The following is a 19,477-nucleotide window of genomic DNA, read 5'->3' as shown; positions in this document are numbered from 1 at the left end:
CTGCTGCTGCAGCTGCTCTTTTACCCTCCAAGTCTGCCAGTAAAAAAACATCAGCAATGCTAAAAGAGATATTCTGATCATAAATTGCTGATAGCAAATGGTGTCAGTGTTTGGTAGGCTCTCATTTTCTTCTCACTTGTAGGTGCAGGGATAAAAACAGACAATGTTGCAGTCACTTTTCTGCCCCTGTTAAAAACAAAAAAAAAAAAAAAAGACTCTCCCCAGTGGATAGCATTTACTTGCTGTTGTGAACCAATAACTGGAGATACGAGTCAGTTAGGCTTTTATTGTTTCTTTTAAGGATTTGTTTTTAAAATAACGAGCCTGCAACTTAAATAGTGTCCCAAAGAAAAAGAAGCTAGACTTCTCTTGGAATAAGAAGTTGAGGGACACGAATTGAAATATCTTTTTAGAAAACTGCGTTTAGAACTGGAAGTGACTTTTTAGTTAAGCAGAGAATTTTACCATTCCGTGTTAGAAAACAACGTGAATTGTTCGGTGAAGTGCCACCTTGTGGCGAGCACGAAACCCTCGGCTTGAAGGCCCTTTGTGGCGTGCTCCCTGCCTGAGTGTGGGCGCAGAACACGGGAATTTTACTGTGAGCAATCCTGAAGCCATCGTGTAAATAAGAACACTGTTTCAGAGAAGACATAAAATGGAAATTTCACCTTATTTTAAACATGAGACTTTTGCTTTATGCTCATATTAAATGCAATTGCTTAGTAGGTTTATCAAGTGTGACTTTTTTTTTTTTCCATATAAATTAATAAATAAGAAGTACAGATGACCCCTGTCATCCAAAGTCCAGCTGAAATCAGCTTCTTCACTTTTGATTAATGCATGAAATAATAAGACAATCACTCGGTACTATTATTTTTCTTTCATTCCTTGTCTTTAATCATGCTGCTCATACTGAGTATCATTCCTATGTATTGATTTGTTGAAGGTGTTACAAAGAGACAAAATTCTACTTGGAGGCCTTAGGTGCAATGATATTGTCTGAAGCTTCTTTTTTTCTGGTACATTATCTGGTAGTCAAGAGAGAAATATTGTTTTCCTGCAAACTTCAAGCTTAATAGCCTGAGTCCATTTCAGCTACAACACAACTTTCAGCTTCTAAACAAACATTTTCTCCCCCTCCTCTCTTATCCCTTGAGATCTTTTCTTTGGAAAAATTGTCTTCATCACAAGGCCTTTTATCTATATCAGCAGTTTTCTCTCAACCTTTCTAAACTGAAGCAGAATAAAACTTAACACCAGTAGTAAACAGACAGGTTAGCTTAAAACTCTCTTAGGCAGTCATCCTGTCACCAGTTCAGCCCAAAATTAAGGATGGTTAATTCTGTGGTGTTGCTTCTGTCTTCCTTTGCAGCTTCCTTTGCTTCAAGCAAAGGACCATGGGTCCCTGTTGTACTGGTCAGGGGCACTGACTTCAACAAGACACCAGTCCTATTCCTTGAAGAGCTCATACTAGTTATAAAATCCAAATCCATGCTTGGCTGATTTCCAAAGGTCTTAAAGTCAGTTTCTACGTGCATGCAAACCTAATTTACTGTAAAATTACTGTTCAGATCCCCTTATTTGCCCCCAGCATTTGAGGGGTAAAGGGGGAAAAGAGATGCACATAATTGGAATTGGAAGTGGCTTATCTTAGATATCTCTGGGCATTAAGGGTGGGATTGGCGGGATGACAAAAAAAAAATGCACACTATGCTCTATATTTAAAAAATCTCCACAGAAATCAATCCAAAGCTTATTTTAGTTGGAATTGTGCTGTTTTAATTCCCTCCAATAAGCACCAAGAAGCAAATATCGTGAATGCCATTTTCCTTTCTCTTTACCATAAAGCAGCACTTGAACAAGACACCTGCTAAAGCCAGCACTTTCATTCTAGAATGGAGGTTAAATGAGATTTCAAGTTAAAATTCAGTATTGAGAGAGGAGATCCAGGCATTTTGCTCCAAATAAATATTTTGAAAATAAACGTCTCAGTTTTAATCAGGCTTCCTTGCCAAATTATTCTTTTGGTAGTCAAATATTTAGCTAGGAGGCATTTTTTTGGACAATAAAAAATATTAAGATGACAAACTGAGTACAGTTCAGCAATAAATCTCATTTCGGGAGTCATTCCAATTCTATGTCAACATAAAGCCATTATTAACCAGTGTTGCTTAGCCCCTCCACACTTAGGAGAGGTGAAGCTTCTGGGGTTAGAAATGTTTCACTAGGTTACAAACATAATTCAGCTTTGTGTCCAAAGCAGATGCTCATGCAAGTTATGATCTTATTATCCACCAGTAAGAGGAAGTTAACTGGACAGCCTATTATATTAGCCCACCAGCTTCCACTAAATTCTTCTTCTTTGAAAATATTTTCTTTCATGTAGAAATACCAGTTCATAGGGGAAATTTTTCATCAGATATTGCCTTTATTGTAGGCAGCCAACTTAGAGGATCTTTTAAATTTCCAGGATATATGGTACATTTATTAGGCAAATTTTGCTACAACTGCCTTTGCTCTTTTCACACGCGTATCACATTGGTGGCATAAGGTGTTCTGTTATAAAGAATTGTTTCCAATGCTTTTTTACTCCTTACTGGAAAATTTTGTATGTGCGATTAGAAACTCATATTACTGGAATGTGGGGGAAACGGGGAGATATCATTACTGTGCTGTTTCACTTCCTCTCACCTTTCTTCTAATCTTAAAGTTCACAAGGTATTTCTGCAGGTTATCCTTATCCCTCTGCATGTTCTCTTCTGGTACTGTCCTAGGGGTGATGACTATCCATACAGTGTGGTTTTGTGCATCAACATCTCTCTTGAAAGAACTAAATAAGGCCAATTCAGTCTTTGTAATTCTGCTAATAAAGGGCTAGAGGGACTAGCCCTGTCACTTTTTTCAGTACTGTATCATCATCACTCCTCTAGTTACTCTCTTCCCAGTCTGCAGATCCTATTTCAATTCCTAACTTTTCAGGCTTAAGGACATTGCACTTTATCAAAGGCTTCAGTGTCAATATAACTCCTAAATAAGATCTTTGAATTATCTTATCAAAGAAAGGTATTAAGCTAGCATGGTCTAACTTTGATAAATCTGTGCCATAGTTGATTCCAGTTGTATTTGCATGGTTTGTTTTGGAGGTTGTCATGCTATTGAGTCTAAATTAATAAGCTTGTAGTTGCACAGAACATTTTTACTTTCCCTTCACTATAAAATATTGCTTCTCTCAATTGCACAATGCTTCGGCTGACCTGATAAAATTATTCAGACACCTTACAGATAGACTTATATACAGTTTTGTGTGTAATTTTTAGGTTCTTGGATGGAAATTAGCAGCTGTCTTGATGCAGATATATTGTTTAGTTTCTGTCTTGTAAGGCAGTTTCTATCTCTCATTCCATAAGCCTTTAACTCTTTCTATACAAGGTCAGCGTATTTCATCTACTGAAAATGGAGGTCAGTTATCACTGACACAGAAAAATGTATCCTGGATGATGCTAATATTGACTCTGCATTTATTGCATTTTCATTTATATTGTCAAAGAACCTTTTCAGTATTTCCTTTATAAGGTCAAATGCAGCTTTGGCAGGTTTCTTTTTATTTCTAAAACTCCTGAACTTAGTTCCCTTTGTCTCTTGCATATTCTCAAAACCTCTATTCATTTAATATTACCCAGAGAGAATCTGAATTACTATTTCATTATTTGAATTCAGTAGTTACTTTCTACTAATTTGCTTTTTATAAGAGAAATAAATTTCAAAAGCCAAACTCACACAGTGTTAGAAAACTAAGAAGGCAAATAAACATAAAAAGTCGTTAACATCTCCAGTTGGAAGGGACACCAAAAAGGCCTAAAAATCTTTTTTTTCCTTTTTTCCCCTTTTTATTTCTTTCTTTCTTTTTTATTTTTTTTTTTTAGTGATACTGTCACTTGAATCTAAGTCAAAACAATAAGAAGATGACATTCCATTAGGCCAATAGTTATCTGTGGAAATAGGGTCTATCACCAATTAAATCCATGGATTTTGGTTGGTTTAACATCATTATCAATATTTATTCAGCAATCTACAAATTTTACATATATTACACAGTTCTAATTTGTGTGAGAATTTCTGTCTGACAACAATTTAGAGATCTCTGCTCACATCACCTTTTGGCATGGTCATCAGTTCAACATGAACTTAGGTCTATTTTATCATAATTTCCAGATATCTTTACAGCTGTTTTATGCAACCCTTATATGAATAAACCTTCATGAGAAGAACAGGGAGTGAAAGTCACAGAGGGAAGTGACATCACACGCTTCATAATTGCCATGTCTAGGACTTCTCAGTTAGTCTTTTTTCCAGTTTTTCACTTTGTCTCTTCTCTGTGACTTCTGCTACCTGTTCTTGCCTGCATATAACAAATGAAAGCCTATAGTTATCACACAATGAATTTTCTGGTGTTTATTTATTTTTGTTAATTTTCTCATATGCTGGCTATTTCAGATTTCAAACCTAAAATAGTTTTTCCCCATCAGCTTAGCTCAGGGAAAAACACCAAGCAGCTTCAATGAGTGGCAGAAACTTTTTCTCCAGACCCAGACATAGTACAGAGTACTGCAAATAATGACCGAAGAAAGAAGGACTTGTGAGACACTTATCAAGAATAGGTCACGCACACAGTTCTCCACTTTCCTTCCACCTCCTATTCCTGTGCTTGCTCTTCTTTCTCTTTTTAAGTCTGTTATAAAAATCTACCTTGCTTCCTTCATTCATGTGTGGCAGTTGTAACTAGCAGGCAGGTCTTATTCTCTGACCCACAAGACTTATGGCCTGTTCATGAGTGTATGATTTTGCTGTAAGGAATGAATGGCTTTAATGGCTAACATCATATTCACAAGATCTGATTTTGCCATGCTGTTTTCCTTCTGCTATCAAGCTTCTGTATGCTTCTTTTCATCCTCTGAAGTAAAAGCACTTTACAAAGGAAGCTCTATTATCTTTATTTTATAAATTAGTCAAATGAATCACAGAGGTAAAAATATGCTAGCTAAGAACATTCGGCAGGTCTGTAACAGAGCTAATAAATTCCAGGTCTCTTGACCCCAATCCAAAGTACATTGGATCACCCTGCTTTAATCCATTGAAATCACTAAAGTGGATGACTTGTTAAGTTGCTACTCATCGCAAGCAAGAATGGCAGAAAGAGGCATTTAAGTTGAAATCCAAGCTGCTGCTTGTGTTCCTGAAATACTGATTGGCTAGACAGCAATTAAAATCAAGAATGGAACCCAAAAGACCTTTGTCTAATTAACTTCTGTGCCATGGTTGCCACAGGTGAAAGTTTTCTTCCTAAATACCAGCTATGTATGTCAATTTTGGTTGTCCAGGCCCCAAGCTTGGTAAGATGGGTTAAGATGATAACCCATCTTTCACTTGCTTAGCCCAGGGTACTTCTCCTCTTATTTACACCATTATGAATGTATAAACTGCAGATCTCCCTGCAACTGAGTACATGTTCTTTGAGCACAGCTGGTACTCAATGAAACCACTGAGGTTAACACAGCATGTAGAAAGCATGGCTGGATGGAGGAGGTAAATGACCCTTGCTTTTGTCTAATAACTTAATGTCTGGGAGAGCTGCCTCAGACTGAAAGAGCTCAATCCAAATCACTTGCCATTTCTATAAAAGCTGGGTTCAGACAGAAAGAGAGACAAGAGCCAGCCTGACTTCATAGTCTGACAATTAGAAGGTTGAGTATGTGATATGGAATTCAGTAGTCTGAACCCAGGAACTTCTCTGTGTGTCAGCTAATGACTGCTAATTTAGATTCAGTAAACCATCATAGGAAGACAATCAGATGATTTATTGGTAGCTGGTTATGATGAGAGAGAGGAGGTGAGGCTTGAAGCCAGGTTCCTCAAGCCCTACCTCAGGCTGTAAAGGCAGGTGTCAGTTTGTTGCTCTCCCACTGGCTCATGTTGAATAAATTAAACACAGTTGCATATAGCTATTTTTCCAAGTCTATTCTACAGCTTGATGCCTAGGGCCTTCTCTCAAATTACAAGAGATGCAGGTTTAAATTCCTGCAGGAGAGAAATGAAGGTGTCTCATTGCTGGGAAGAATGAACTGCCGTGGCAATAGTGGGAGAGAGAATGGGAGAGAGTGAAAAATCAAAATCAAAATAAAATGAAGGCAGCTGCCAGCTGTCCTTTCAAATGGATATCCCCTTCAGGCAGCTGTGTTTGAACATGCAGCTGAACTGTCCAAAAGCTGGAGTGGCTTCTCAGTGGTGAATCTCTTTTCACATATCCACCTAAAAGCAGCAATAAGATCAAAACTATGTTATTTGAATAAAGATGGATTCTGTTCACCTCAGAATTCCCTTGTAGCTCCCTGCCTGGCACGCTGGCTATTTTGAAACACATTTCCACTCACCTAGCCAAGATATCTACTTGTATTTTGGATTCTGCATTCTAGACTTGACCTTTTCGCAGAAGTACCTCATAAAAGGATTCTGGGTATAAGGGCTAGATGAAGTCAAATGGCATTGGCAACTAAACTAAATTTTACCAGAGTTTACAGAAGTATGCATGAGAAAGGCTTGCAGGTGAGCCCTGAAGAGTTAGTGGAATTCTATTAAAATCAACACAGAATTAGCATTGTGAAGGTGACTTATTGATGCCTAGATGTGATGAAAGAGGAGGTGAAGCCTGAAGCAAACACATCAAGACAGCTGACAGTTTATGCTCTTTATTTTAAAGCAGATGGATGACCACCATTTATAAAACACAGCAAAATAAACAGTTTCAGTCAGATGCTAAAAAGTGCTGCCTCTTCAAACAACAGACTGGCTCGGTGTCGGTATGCCATCATAATCATCTGAGTAGTGCTGATACTGGTCAGTAAGAAGAGGCTGATGCAACTCATCCTTATTTTTCTTGACACGTACGATACATGCAGCTGCAGCAAAGACAATTGCAACAAGAACCAGTGCAGTCACTATTGCAATAGTTATCATCTCAGTGACACGGAGAGCCCGACCTACAGAAAGGAAAGCAAAAGGGAAGGTTATTAAAAGGAAATGTCAAGTATTTTGATAAATATCTGAGGGACAAACCAAAGCTCAATATCTGTCATTTTTCAATGACTTGTGAATTAAAAGTAGTTTGGATTTTGGTTGATAATAATTGTTCCAAAATGTGAGAAAATTTCAGTCTGTCTTGCTACAACCTAAAAACAATCCAGTCCTGGACCTTTCTTCTTCTGCCTGGTTTGTGAGGGATTTGCATTCTCTGTAGTGATTTAATGAAGGCGCATGATATAGTAATATGGACCTTCTGCAAGGTTTAGATCCAAATGAGTACTTTGCCAAAAATTGAGGTGGATAGTGGGAGTTTCATGCAGGAACAATCTATAATCAGTAGCTATTTAGCTGTACTAAATCCCAAACACAACTGATTTGGAAAGCCATGCAAGAAAAGAGAAATAGACCTTTACAGAGGCATCAAATAATGTTTGCGAAATTTGAGCCAACTTTTTTATATGATGCATAAGCTTAAACGGCAAAAGACATGGTGAGAAAAAAAGAGGAAGTGTCTAGGTTGGACAGTTTACCTGGCCACTCAACTTCGTAGCTGTATCCCAGGTTTTCTGGTGCGGTAACAAACATTTCATTATTGGTAACTGGAGGCCAGAAAGGCACCATATTGTACTGTCGGTTATGTCCAATAGGAGCATTCTCCAGTGGATATGTTGAGATATCTAAATTTGAAAGTCAAATCACACTTCTGTAAATAAAATCAAAATAATCTGCACTACTTCATTTTTTTCCCAACAATGACTCAGGGTTTTGAGACCCTCATTTTTTTTTTCCTATCCTAAATTAATCTAGAGGGATTAGTTTTCCAGTGTGACAGATCCAAAATGGAGGGCTCTGCTCTATCCAAAAGCAAGACTACTGATGATATCTCTGTTTTTTAACAGAAACCACCAGTAAATTGTAAAACTTTCTGCCTGTGTTGGACTTTTCTTCTCACACAGAAAAGAAGAAATATGTATATAGGGAGGACTGGGAAAACCTTTTTGCTACAATCTGGCTTTGTCTGAATGTAACAGTGATGAAGAGCGCTCTCTCAGGCATTTCAGGAGGGCAGCTGATATGAACTCCGGTGGAATATTTTTGTAATGTTATGGTAAATCAGGAGAAAGTCAGCTGAAGAAAAAGCAAAAGAAAAAATTCTGTCTTGGTAAGATAATGCAAAAACTTGCGGTAGGTTATGTAAGTACCACAAGGGGATACAATTGTTCTCTGATAGTTGATGTGGGAAAAGTAAATGAGACTGGTTGTAGAAGCTGCACAAAGAAGTCTCAGTTGTGCATCAGCAGTCTTCTGCAGAAGAAGGAAGAGGGGGCTGGATTGTCCTAACAGGAATACAGTCGTTGCTTTGTGCAGACGGATGCACAGACATTAGGGTTACAAGGAATTGTCATCCCATCTCCTGATGCCATCTCCTTCCTTCTTTGTTTCTTTTTTTCTTCATTCCTTGTAGTTTCTTCATTCTGTCCTTCCTTCCTCCCTCTCCTTCACTTCTTCTCTTATTCTTTTTCTCTCTTTTTTTTTCAGAGTTAAAGAAACAAGGGCAGCAACAGTGACCATCCTTTGAAAGGATATGGATATGTTTACAGAATGCTGGTAGTAAATCAAAAAGGAGGTCAAAATGAATTGTGAGGGTGTGTGTGGCATCTGACCTTGTTTGACAAGAAGAAATGTAGATATTTAATCCTCACAATGACGGGATGTCCATGATGTATTTGGATCTTCCATGGTTACACTGCCTTTGCTCTGTGGAGGCAATGTATTTGCATATTTTGTTTTCTTGAATTGTGCCATGTATCTCTGGCCAAGTCCCTTCACAGATGGTGATTTGAAAATGGTTGTTAGTGAGGTGAGGAAAGGATCTTGCTTGTTATTACTCTGAATTTATTAACTATACTGTTAAAATTCCAGTCCTCTCTCCTAAGCTTAGATGTATCTTGCTGTCCGACAAGAAGCAGCTGAGCTCCTGTGACTACAAAGACTGAAAACCACCCATCCTGCCTCTGTCCATGAGCACATCTTACCTGCAGAATACCTTCTTAGCCACTCATCAAAAACAGCATCTGTAAATGTGTGCAGGAGGACAAAAATGGGATCGTTTGGTGACAAATGGGTTTGCCCTCCTGTCCCATTCAGAAATAGATGAGCCAAGTTGTGAAGACTTCGAACGGCTGGGTCGTATTTCCCTGAAGGATCACTGTACCCTGAATATGAAAACAAAGAAGAACACAAAAAAATCCCACTGAAGATTTTGTTTGGAAGCTGCAGTCCCATCTGGATACCTTTTTCTCCGAAAGGCTGTCGTGTTGTTGTGTTGCCTTGCTTAACATAAATGAGTAGCTAATTCTCTGCCTATTGGCATTTGAGAAATGTCCCTAGCATGCATAATTTTCTGATTAAAATAGCCTTTACAAAAGAATGTTGAGAATGTGGCGTGCAAGGCTGTTGGCATATAAAGCAAAAATGGCCAAAATAAACCACATCGTAGCATGAAAATAAAGGTATATATCTGGGACCTTTCAGCATAACTGAAATAGTTGCACGTGTTTTTTAAGTGCTGACTTAAGTCTGTATATGTTGCCATCTATTCTAATGAACTAGCTGTTATGTTTCCGCACACCGTTTCCATGCTTACTGTGAACATCTCTTAGAAAGCTTCACATGCTGGTTTTTCAGTGAAGATACCCTGTGTAACTCTGTTAGTGCCTAACACCTCATAACCTTCATGTCTGACGTCAGGATCTGAAGCATCCAAAACTTAAAAGATTGGTGTAGATTCTTGGGGTTTGGGTTTGGTGTGTTTTTTTTATTATTTTTTTTTTTCTTTCTTCTTGAAGAGAAAGAAAATGGAGCAGATCCTCCCTGTTGTAGGAGTTCTGACTCTTCAAAAGAGCCAGAGGATCTATGGGAGGTCTGGCAGGGATCTGAACTGTCACTTGGTAATCTTTTCTTATGAATCTTAGTCGTTCCTGTTAAAAACTGTGGATTATTAAAGTGCAGAAGCAGCTGGTAGTATACTAGCTGAGCAGCATGGATAAAATCTGTAGGCTGGCTTCTGTGGGGGAGGGTGTGTGTTCAGATGCCAGTGACTGAAAATTTAATTTTAAACATGTAGAGCTTAGAGAAGAACAGAGTTATATCGCCCAGAGAGGAGGAATAACTTGTCCAGCAGTAAATCCTGTTCTAAGACCTCAATTACTGCTTCAATACCATTTTGTTAAGTACTACCAAGGCTTATAATTTCTTTTGCTTTCTTTTGTTTGTTTTTATTCAGGTACAAGAGCACTTGTTTGCCTTGTTTAAGGATGCAGCTGCATCAGTCTGCAGGCAAGGGCTGTCTGTTTTTAGCAACACCAACCTATTACTAGGTTGCCGGGACCTGATCTCAGCTAGTTTCTACTTAGTACACCAGTGACAGACTTTTGAGCCTTTTACACTATTAAAAAACTAACATAAGCTATAATTTACCCACAGCTTATTTCCACTTAATAATAAGCTAATACGTAATGCTAAGTACAGTGTGTTCTTAATGTCCGATAGACTGTCTCCAGACACATGCTTCCAACAGGAAAAATGACAAGCCTGGTCCCTTGACTTATGTGGAGTTGTTACAGGTCCTTTTATTTGCCATGTTTACCTTCTACTGTGTTACGGAAACTGTCTGTTGAATTGGAATAGAAGGGAGGAGTGTCAAATACACCAACTTCCAAACACTGAGCAACATCCTCGGGCTCTGGGAGACGCTGTACCATAGGCCGTGCAACATTTCCAGCAGGATTTCTTCGGATGGGACCACCCTCAGTGCCTTGAGGTGCAGAGAAGAGAAAACAATACTGGTACAAAATAGTGGGCCACAAAATGCATCCTTCTAATGACTGAACCATGGGGGGAAAAAAATCTCTTGCAAAAGACACTTAAACTGAATCACTGTGTCAGTTCCTCATGTCAAGCAAAGAATCTGAATTTTCATGGGGTCCTGTGTGCTGAGTTCTTTGCACCAGGATTTTAAAAAGCATCTAGAAGCCTCTTATTGAAATTTGTGTTTCTGTAGGAATTTTCTGTGGAAAATTTTTCTATAGTTTTCAACTGTGATTTCTTGATGAGACCTGAGACAAAGTTTTGAGGATGTCCTGGCAGAGTAGCGGGGGGAAGGACTATAGCTGATTATGTAGGTGACTAACCCACTATTTTCTTCCTATTTTTTCCCCTATTTCCATAAAGATGCTGAGTTGTGGCTTGAATGTGATTAATATACAAGAATCTTGCTGGGATTTTTCAGCTCTTGTAGCTGAGGTAGATGTGTTAGGATTCAATATTCTTCACATTCAAAACATATTCCACATAGTTAACACAAGGATTTGTTAGATGTTCTCGTTTTTGGAGAAAATGCCATGAAGGTGATAAGTGGAGTAGTCAGAAGAAAACTTAAGCTTCAGTTAAGAAATGACACTGCCAGATTTAATTATTTATGGCACAGAAAATGAATATATACTGCATAAGAAGGGAAGTCAAACCATTTAGCTCTTCCTGTGCTACAAGTTCTTGATAAAATTATGAACTGCTTTGTACCTCAGTGCAAGACAGACAATAAGTATGTACTGTCTCAGAAGAATGTTGAAACTTGGAATAATATTCAAAAACCACTTTAAGACTTTTTGGCTGGGAAAAGCCATTGCAATGTAAAGCATTATATTTCTTTATTATTAAAAGGATTTTCTCTCCAAATATCTGCCAGCAGTCATACTTACTGTTGCAGATGGTTCCCAAAGTTTCATAGTCTTCTATATTTTCGCATAGCACTCGCCACTGAGAGAAGATTGAGTTCTGGCTGATGAGAGACACGTCAAAATTGCTTCTTGCTCCCATCAGGTCATCTGAGCAGATATCACAAGTGTTTTGTCCTGTTGCAAAATTCCAGTAGGGCAGTCCAAAAGTGGGGTCCTGCAGCATGTTCTAAAGAACATAAATATGGTGTTAATACATGTGTTCCCCAGACAGATATAATATCTTCTGCTGGAAGGACGTTAAGAGACAGTTAAATACATCTTAGTAAGAGTCAGAGTCATGCCTCATGGAGGAGAGTACGGGTTCTAGTACGGGTTGGAGTTGAACAGTTCTGGACTGTGTCCTGGCTTCCAGTATTTATATACCAGAATGTGTTGGCCAGCCAAATTAGCTTAACTAATGATCAAGTTTACTAACATAATAGGAATATATATTAAATCACCAGGAGCTAGAATTCCTCAGGGCTTCCACATAACAAAATGCCACTGATGTCAAATGTCAGTTTTTGAAGGGAGTTTGTGCCTCAGTCCGATGCAGAGCCATTGAAGCTAGTGGAGACACAGCTCAATAAAATAATATATTCCTTTTATGGATAGGTTCACACAAGGAAAAGGAAACAAAAGAATCACTAGTTTATGGAACGGGGTGTAACAAAACACTGATTTCTCTAACCAGTTGCACTAATTATACAAATAAGATATGATTCTTATCATATCCCAAGCCACCCAAGCCACCTCTGTAATACTTTTCTTCAGAACTTCTGCTGCTTTGATTAGTCTAACTTAGTCAAGATTCAGGGCCTTAATATTAAAAATAATACTGGCAATAACTTTTGTTCATCCAAACATGCCTTCTATGGATATATCTAGAATTTTCTATGGATATATCTAGAATTTGTATCCATTTTTGCAGGAGATTTTTATGCAACTTTTACACTTTCCGTTAATCTTATTAAAATACTATTTTTAGCTATTCTATAATGACAGTCTAAAATGTACTGTATTAAGTTTAGTATACCTAATGAATTACTGATATTGAAGCAGAATTATTTCAACATGTAGAAAGCTGCTATCACTTTTGCCTATTAGAATATGGGTAGAAGTTCTTTAACTGTGCAAAGCATAGCATGAACACATGGCTTAACATTAATGTGAACTTCACCTGCATGTCTCTTTCAAGCTGCAGTAGATGGTATCTATGCCACGTGACAAAAGCTGGTCCCTCATGAGAGAAATCGATTCCTCCAAAACTCTGCTGCCCTGTACCAAGGAAAGTTTTCCTGACAGAATAATAATGAGACCACACAAAGTAGTTATAAATGGAAATATTCTCGAATTGTGGTGTGTTGCCGTCTGGTCCAAATATTTCCTCACGTCTTCGTGTGGCAATAACAATGTCAGGATGGATTGTCACCTTGGCTTGGTGTAAGGCATCCACAAAACGCCTCCTTTCTTCTGCACTCAGATCCAGAAGATTCCTCCTGACTGTGACGACACAGAAGAAGCAAGTTACCAGAGCAATAGACACTCAGATCTGATCTCACAGGAGTAATTTGTTTTGCTCCTATGGTTCCGGGTAAATCCCTTTTTCTTCAAGTATTCATTCATTTTTTTTTTACTGGGGCCATTCAGAGAATACTGAGCATAAATAGAAAATGTTATTTATTATCAGAAAGGTTGAACCGAATAAAAATAAAGCCCAAAACCTTGTGGTTTTAGTTCTTTTAGGAGTATTATTACAGATTATCCTTCCATCCTGTCAGAGAAATGACGAAGACAGTTCTTTGTAATACAAACCTTTCAGAACTTCATCTAATATAAAGTTTCCTGGGGTAAGGAAACCTTTTCTTACAAGAAAAGAATATTATATAGCAATTTATAATAATCAGAAGTTCTACCACTTGATTTAGTGAAGACGTACATTGATTATGCTTGAACTTTTGTAGGAAAAATGGCAGATTCACCACTGAATTGTGAATTTCACACAGTATAAGATCTCTCTAATGTAATTACCTGCTCTTATTAACAACAGACATATATTAGTCCTTTTTAACAGTATATCTGAAACCCATTTAAAAATATCATTGACCACATATAGACAATGAAACAAGGAAGAAAATTGACTTGTTGAAATACCAGAATATCAGCAAGAGGAACAGAGTCTACATCACCTCAGTCCCAGTCCAGCGCTCTTTCACCTGGACTGAGAAGATTTCAGGCTAAATTTAGACTAAGACATGGGTAGGAGTCCTCACAGCTGTTCTTAAACATGCACTCATTTTCATTATAAAAAGTATTGTAAAATCTGTAATTGTCCAAATGAATGATAGACTGTGTTGATATGAGAAGCAACAGGTCTTCAGCATGAATCAATACAAAGAATAAAAGTGAACTACTGTATAACATTGATGCAGTGGGGGATATTTTGGCTTCATTGAAGCTTATGGAATAACTTTTCATTGAAGTGTATAGAAATAATTTTATGAAGCATGAATTTCATCTAAGGACTCTGTATCCTGAAACATGCTTTTCCGTTTTGCAGAACTGAACTGATATGCTAGCCCTGGTCACTGAAGGGTTTTCTGTTGTTGATTTTAAGTAGCACGCTAAGAATATCCATCTACTTTTGATTTACAAAGACACAATAACCTTTTCTTTTTTCAAATTATATGCCAGAACCACAATAAAAATTGGGACTATTATTAAAGTTAGGCATGAATTTAGAAGATATGAAGGCATCAGACTGCATTTCACAGCTATTTTATATGGATGTGCCAACAGTAATCCAATAATTATTTCTAAAGTCTGAGCAGCTGGGGCCAGCTCTCTGGATGACAAAAGAGGTGACCTCCATGTGGAAACTTAAAGCATAATAAGAAGCTAATTTCCCCTTCTTAAACTTATGTTGTCATGCATGATAAATCTGATTTGCGTAGCATTTTACTGAGTAGTTAAGGATTTAATAAGTGAGAAAAATAAAAAGTGCTGTTGTATACCCTTCTTGATATAGAAAATCAGCTAAAACTGCTTTTTGCCTATCTCCACATTTACTTTGCTATGTTTGTGTGTCTTAATACTTCTTTCTCCCCCTCCCCCGAATTATCATCATTGTAAATGAGAACAGGCCAGAGTATCAGAGGGTGCAACCTGGCAACTTGGCTTAGCAGATCCAATTCATGAGTCATACTTTCTGCGTTCTGGTTTGCTTCTTGGAGCTCAAAGGATGAATAGAACCCTAAGGTCTTTCCCACAACCCTCAGTAAGTTGTTTTTAAGGAATCTTACTTTTAAGATTTTAAATTGGTGAGTATTTTTTTGTTAACCCTTGCTGGAACACGCACTCACGTTCATGGAGTGTTTCCTATCTGGTGAAAAGAATGGCAGTGCTGATTTCTGTTTCTGCAAAAGGCACTGCACATTTGTGCTAGAGACCTATTGTTTCTCATGTCAACAGAAACCACTCATTTGGGGATTATGGATTTTACAAGATTTCAAGAACACCTTTAAACTTTCACTAATAAAGACTGAAATCTTATTCATTCAGATGGTTTTGACTTAGGAAGAAGGATATGTCCCCAAGCCTGCTTGTCTTTTTCAATTTACATACAATATTAAAGATTTTCATGTCCCACAGGGTTTTCATAACTGTTTCAGAAAATTTTAGACATCTGTTTACAGATATTCTGGACTAAAATGAAACTGGAGAACTCTCAGAAATGCCCACCAGCCCCTGTCCTGACTCATCTGAACAGCTCATAGGCATGAGTTAAGGCTTTTAAAGACATTGACAGCGACTAGGTAAGTAATAATTTACAAGGCCACGTCATAGTGTGGAGATTTATCAAAGGAGTTTGAATCAAAAGAGCTGCTATACCACTTAAAGTAGTCACAAGGTATTAAACATGGTATCTAGATATGTATTATTCCCAGACATACTCACAAACACATATACATGTTTTAAATAATTCCAAAGAATACATTTTTTTTCAACTTAGATGTTCAGTTCTTTAATGGACTTGGACCTAATGCTGCACTGGTACAGGTTTTGTTTCTTCCTTTTATTGGGTGGTAAATATAGGTGCTTGGTATACAAGCTGAACAATTTATCAAACAGCTACTTTAATAACCCCTATGGCAAAGTACAGTTGCTAAATAAATATAAGGGGCATTTTCCATTTTAAAGAAAAGTAATATGCTAAATACATTTAGAAGTAAGCACTGCCAACAGGCAATTTTGATGTCATATTTCTGATGCTCTTACCTATATTGATTTGTTGGCTACAGGTAGGTCCACTCCAACCAGGGCGACATGATCCACAGTTGTAACCAGAGAAGTTACCATTGCACCGGCAGGTTTGGTTGAAGAAGCGAATGGGCCATTGCTCACGGTCATCCCGCCCATCGTGGATGTACTGTGGTCCGTGGGGTCGTGAATCAACAGTCACCTGTACACATCGGCCCCTCCCCGTAGACACACCACACCGGTCAGTACCTGGCCCAAACACAGGGAAATAATCTGGGCAACACATGCCGCTCCTCAGGGACTCAACAGTAGCGCACTGGCGAGGGAACTGAGCTCCAGCTTGGCCAAACATGCTAAGAAGCAGTGGCAGGGAAAGCAGCAGCAACATGGGGAGCTGCATGACGGCGGATCCAGCAGAGCTGGCTCCTTCCAAGAGCCAGCAGTCCACGCACGCTGACTTCTTGTCTCCTGCAATGGGACACGCAGCTCCTGTTGGGGAGAGAAAGAGAAAGGGAGAGAGAGGGGACGGAATAAAAACAAAAGATACAAACCTCCAGGCTACCCCTTCAACCACAGAAAGTGACTACAGACACTAACATTCTCTTCTCTCATTATCTGCACAAAAGATAGTAACTACCTAGAGCTATATTTGCTCATTGACTTCTAAGTGCTTCCCAAATGTTTATTCATTTTGTACATCTGCCAGCCAGATTTACTTCATTACCACAATATGCTAAAACCTGTTTAAGGCAACAGCTTTTTGAACTTTCCCCCTGCCCCCCACCATGCCTTTCTTTTCTGCATTTAACTAGTGTATCATGTTCTCTACTCAGCAGTTCCCCTCTGTGTTCCCTTGCTGTTCTCTAACGGCAGCAGAACATAAAGCTACAAAGCTTCATGCATTGTACCTGTTCTGTCTGTCTGGTACCTCTCCACTGCTGAGATCCTGGTCTATCTCTACACGTCCTACAGCTGTCTAACCTGAAATAAGCACTGCTAATTTCTCTCCTAGTTCAGTCTGCTTACTAATCCTTCTTCTACCAACACAGTATGGCTTGGCCTCACCCTCCTTCTTCTATTAATCCCCTTTCTACTTCAGTGCATTTCCCTGGACTTTAAGTACTTGAACAGCACATGATTTCTTTCATGCTTTTCTCCTTGTGATTTTACAAGTTTTAGCAAAGGTCAGAGACAAATACTTGAATTCAAAACAGAACAAATGTGAAGGTTTTTTTTTTTTTTAATTGCTTGCAAAGAAAGGTTCACTTGAAAGCAGACAAAGAACACTGGGGAATTTAACATTTAACAGACATTTTTAAAAAATAGTAAAATCCTTCAAATGGCATTTTCAAGGTCAGGCCAAAGTAAGTGACAAAGATATGTAATTTAGAAAATGAAACACTCCAATCTTAAACTTACAGCTTTCACTTTAACTATTTATTTTGATAATCAAATAAAAAGGCAATATTGGAGTATCCTGAAACGCTAAATTCTGAGCAGGTGCTATGAAGGGTAATACAACAAAGAATTGAGAAAAACAGTTGCTGAAATGAGCAAAGTGCTTCTCTATTCTTTGCAAGGACAATTTCCACTGAGCAAAATTGGCCTTATTCAAGCTCTTACTCTGTTTCTGATCTATCAGCAAGGATGGCTTTCAGTAGGGTGAGGATATTTTGTCAAGAAATATCTTCACTGGCACCAAGACAAGACATTAATAAGTTTTCTGGGAAAAGGTTAAACCACTGTGAAACTGACATAGAACAGAAAATGTATTACATACTCCTTCTTCTGATTCTCTATATGCAAGTAAAATGTGAAGGTGCACCCAATTCTGACAGGCCACAGAAATAGTTTTTCTGTGTGTTTATTCTTGCCAACCTGCCATGGACCACAACAGTGAACCTTGCCATCTGTGGCTTGTATAGCCAAACATGCTATTGGACCAAGGCTTTTAGTACACTTCTCCATATCTTTAATTTATCCTCCATTTGCAGACCAAAATATTTCATAATTCTTAAATGAAACTTTCCTTTTCTGGCTTTCAGTTTATTTTCCATTTGAGCCTATTTCCTCTACTAGCTTATTCTATACCCTGTTTCTTTCCAAGCTTAAACCCTTTTTCTTTGAACATGTCTGTTGGGACACATGAAACACAAATTCACTGTTATCATATCAGAGGGTAAACCAGAGCTAGTAAAAAAACTCCTGAGATTTTATCTGAAAAGAACTCCCAGATCAAAGAGGAAGCATACAGATTTTAGCTATGAATATTTAGCAAATACAGCAAATTCATAATAAATTTAAAAGGGATAAAACTTGCTCCTTAGACAAAGCCTCAGTGAAAAAGAGCAAAGACTGACTGCAGTTGCCTGGCATGACAAACCTTTCCCTTACAAACATGGACACGATGCGGATGTTTTATAAGTCTTCTGTGTAGCCAGCACCTATGAAATTTGTTCAGCAGGCTACTAGAGCTGCACAGCTGATGATAATTTCCCTTCTTTGCCCCTAGATATTCCCTTGGGTTTCCTGCTAGAAATCTTGCTGAACAGATTGGTGGTATGCAATCCCTTTTATAGTCTTTATTTTGATATTCTTGCCCTTAGAGACTCCTGCTCCCCTACTGTGCCTGGAAAGATTTGACCTTGGAGATTATCCAAATGCACAACATCTGTGTTTCTGTGGCTTTGTTCAGAAAGAGCTTGTCAACAAAAGGAAGGTAGTGACAAAAAAGTTGGGTGTGAACCCTAGATCACTAATTCCCTTTGTGGACTAAAATCCCTGCAAAGAGAGTTAGTTAATATGCTAGATATTCGCATATAGTTTGCACAATTTTCCTTATGTAGACATTAATTCTTGATGCTGAGAACAGGTCTCTACACAGCCACACAAGGTTTAGCTGTAGCCTATAGCCTAACCTATGGGAGAATGTTATGAAAATATAGCCAGTTCTATTTGTGCTTAAGTGATGATGAAAGCTGGTGTGTTGGTTGTGTCTGACCTCATGTTGTTAGCTATAGAGTCAACCATTAGTTTTCTGGGAGCTGCCCTATGGTATTTACTGAGTGCCCATGATTTACAAATTCTTTGAACTATGATGTACTTTGAGAGTTACCATAGTTCACTAAGATTTTTATTCCCCAATCTCAAGACCAACAGACCTCTGGAAAAGTTAGATTTTGTCAACTTCACCTAGGTTGCATGGGAAGCAGTTTAGTGTTATTACTGTTATTTGTGTATCACCTCTGGTGTGATGACACAACACTGCTGAATATTGGAGTGGTGAGGTGAAGGAATTTGGCAGTGGGCCAAATGGGCATCTGAAAAGAAGGTACAAGTGTGTTAACCTTCATCAATGCAGT

The 19,477-nt window shown here is 38.3% G+C and overlaps 1 protein-coding gene across 1 annotated transcript; it reads right to left on the bottom strand.

The window, feature by feature from the left end:
* Positions 1-6,771: 6,771 nt before the first annotated feature.
* TYRP1 (tyrosinase related protein 1) lies at positions 6,772-16,515 on the bottom strand. Its single transcript, XM_009512242.2, has 7 exons — positions 16,134-16,515; positions 13,036-13,358; positions 11,838-12,042; positions 10,727-10,894; positions 9,114-9,293; positions 7,608-7,754; positions 6,772-7,034 (listed from the first exon to the last, which is right to left on the bottom strand). The coding sequence occupies exons 1-7, from the start codon at positions 16,513-16,515 to the stop codon at positions 6,829-6,831; spliced, it is 1,611 nt and encodes a 536-aa protein (XP_009510537.1). The 3' UTR covers positions 6,772-6,828.
* Between the last annotated feature and the right edge of the window lie 2,962 nt (positions 16,516-19,477).

Source organism: Phalacrocorax carbo, chromosome Z, assembly GCF_963921805.1.
Source record: "Phalacrocorax carbo chromosome Z, bPhaCar2.1, whole genome shotgun sequence".
NCBI classification, from domain to species: Eukaryota; Metazoa; Chordata; class Aves; order Suliformes; family Phalacrocoracidae; genus Phalacrocorax; species Phalacrocorax carbo.
Note: the sequence above shows the minus strand (reverse complement) of the source record. Positions and strands in the feature narration are given on the sequence as shown.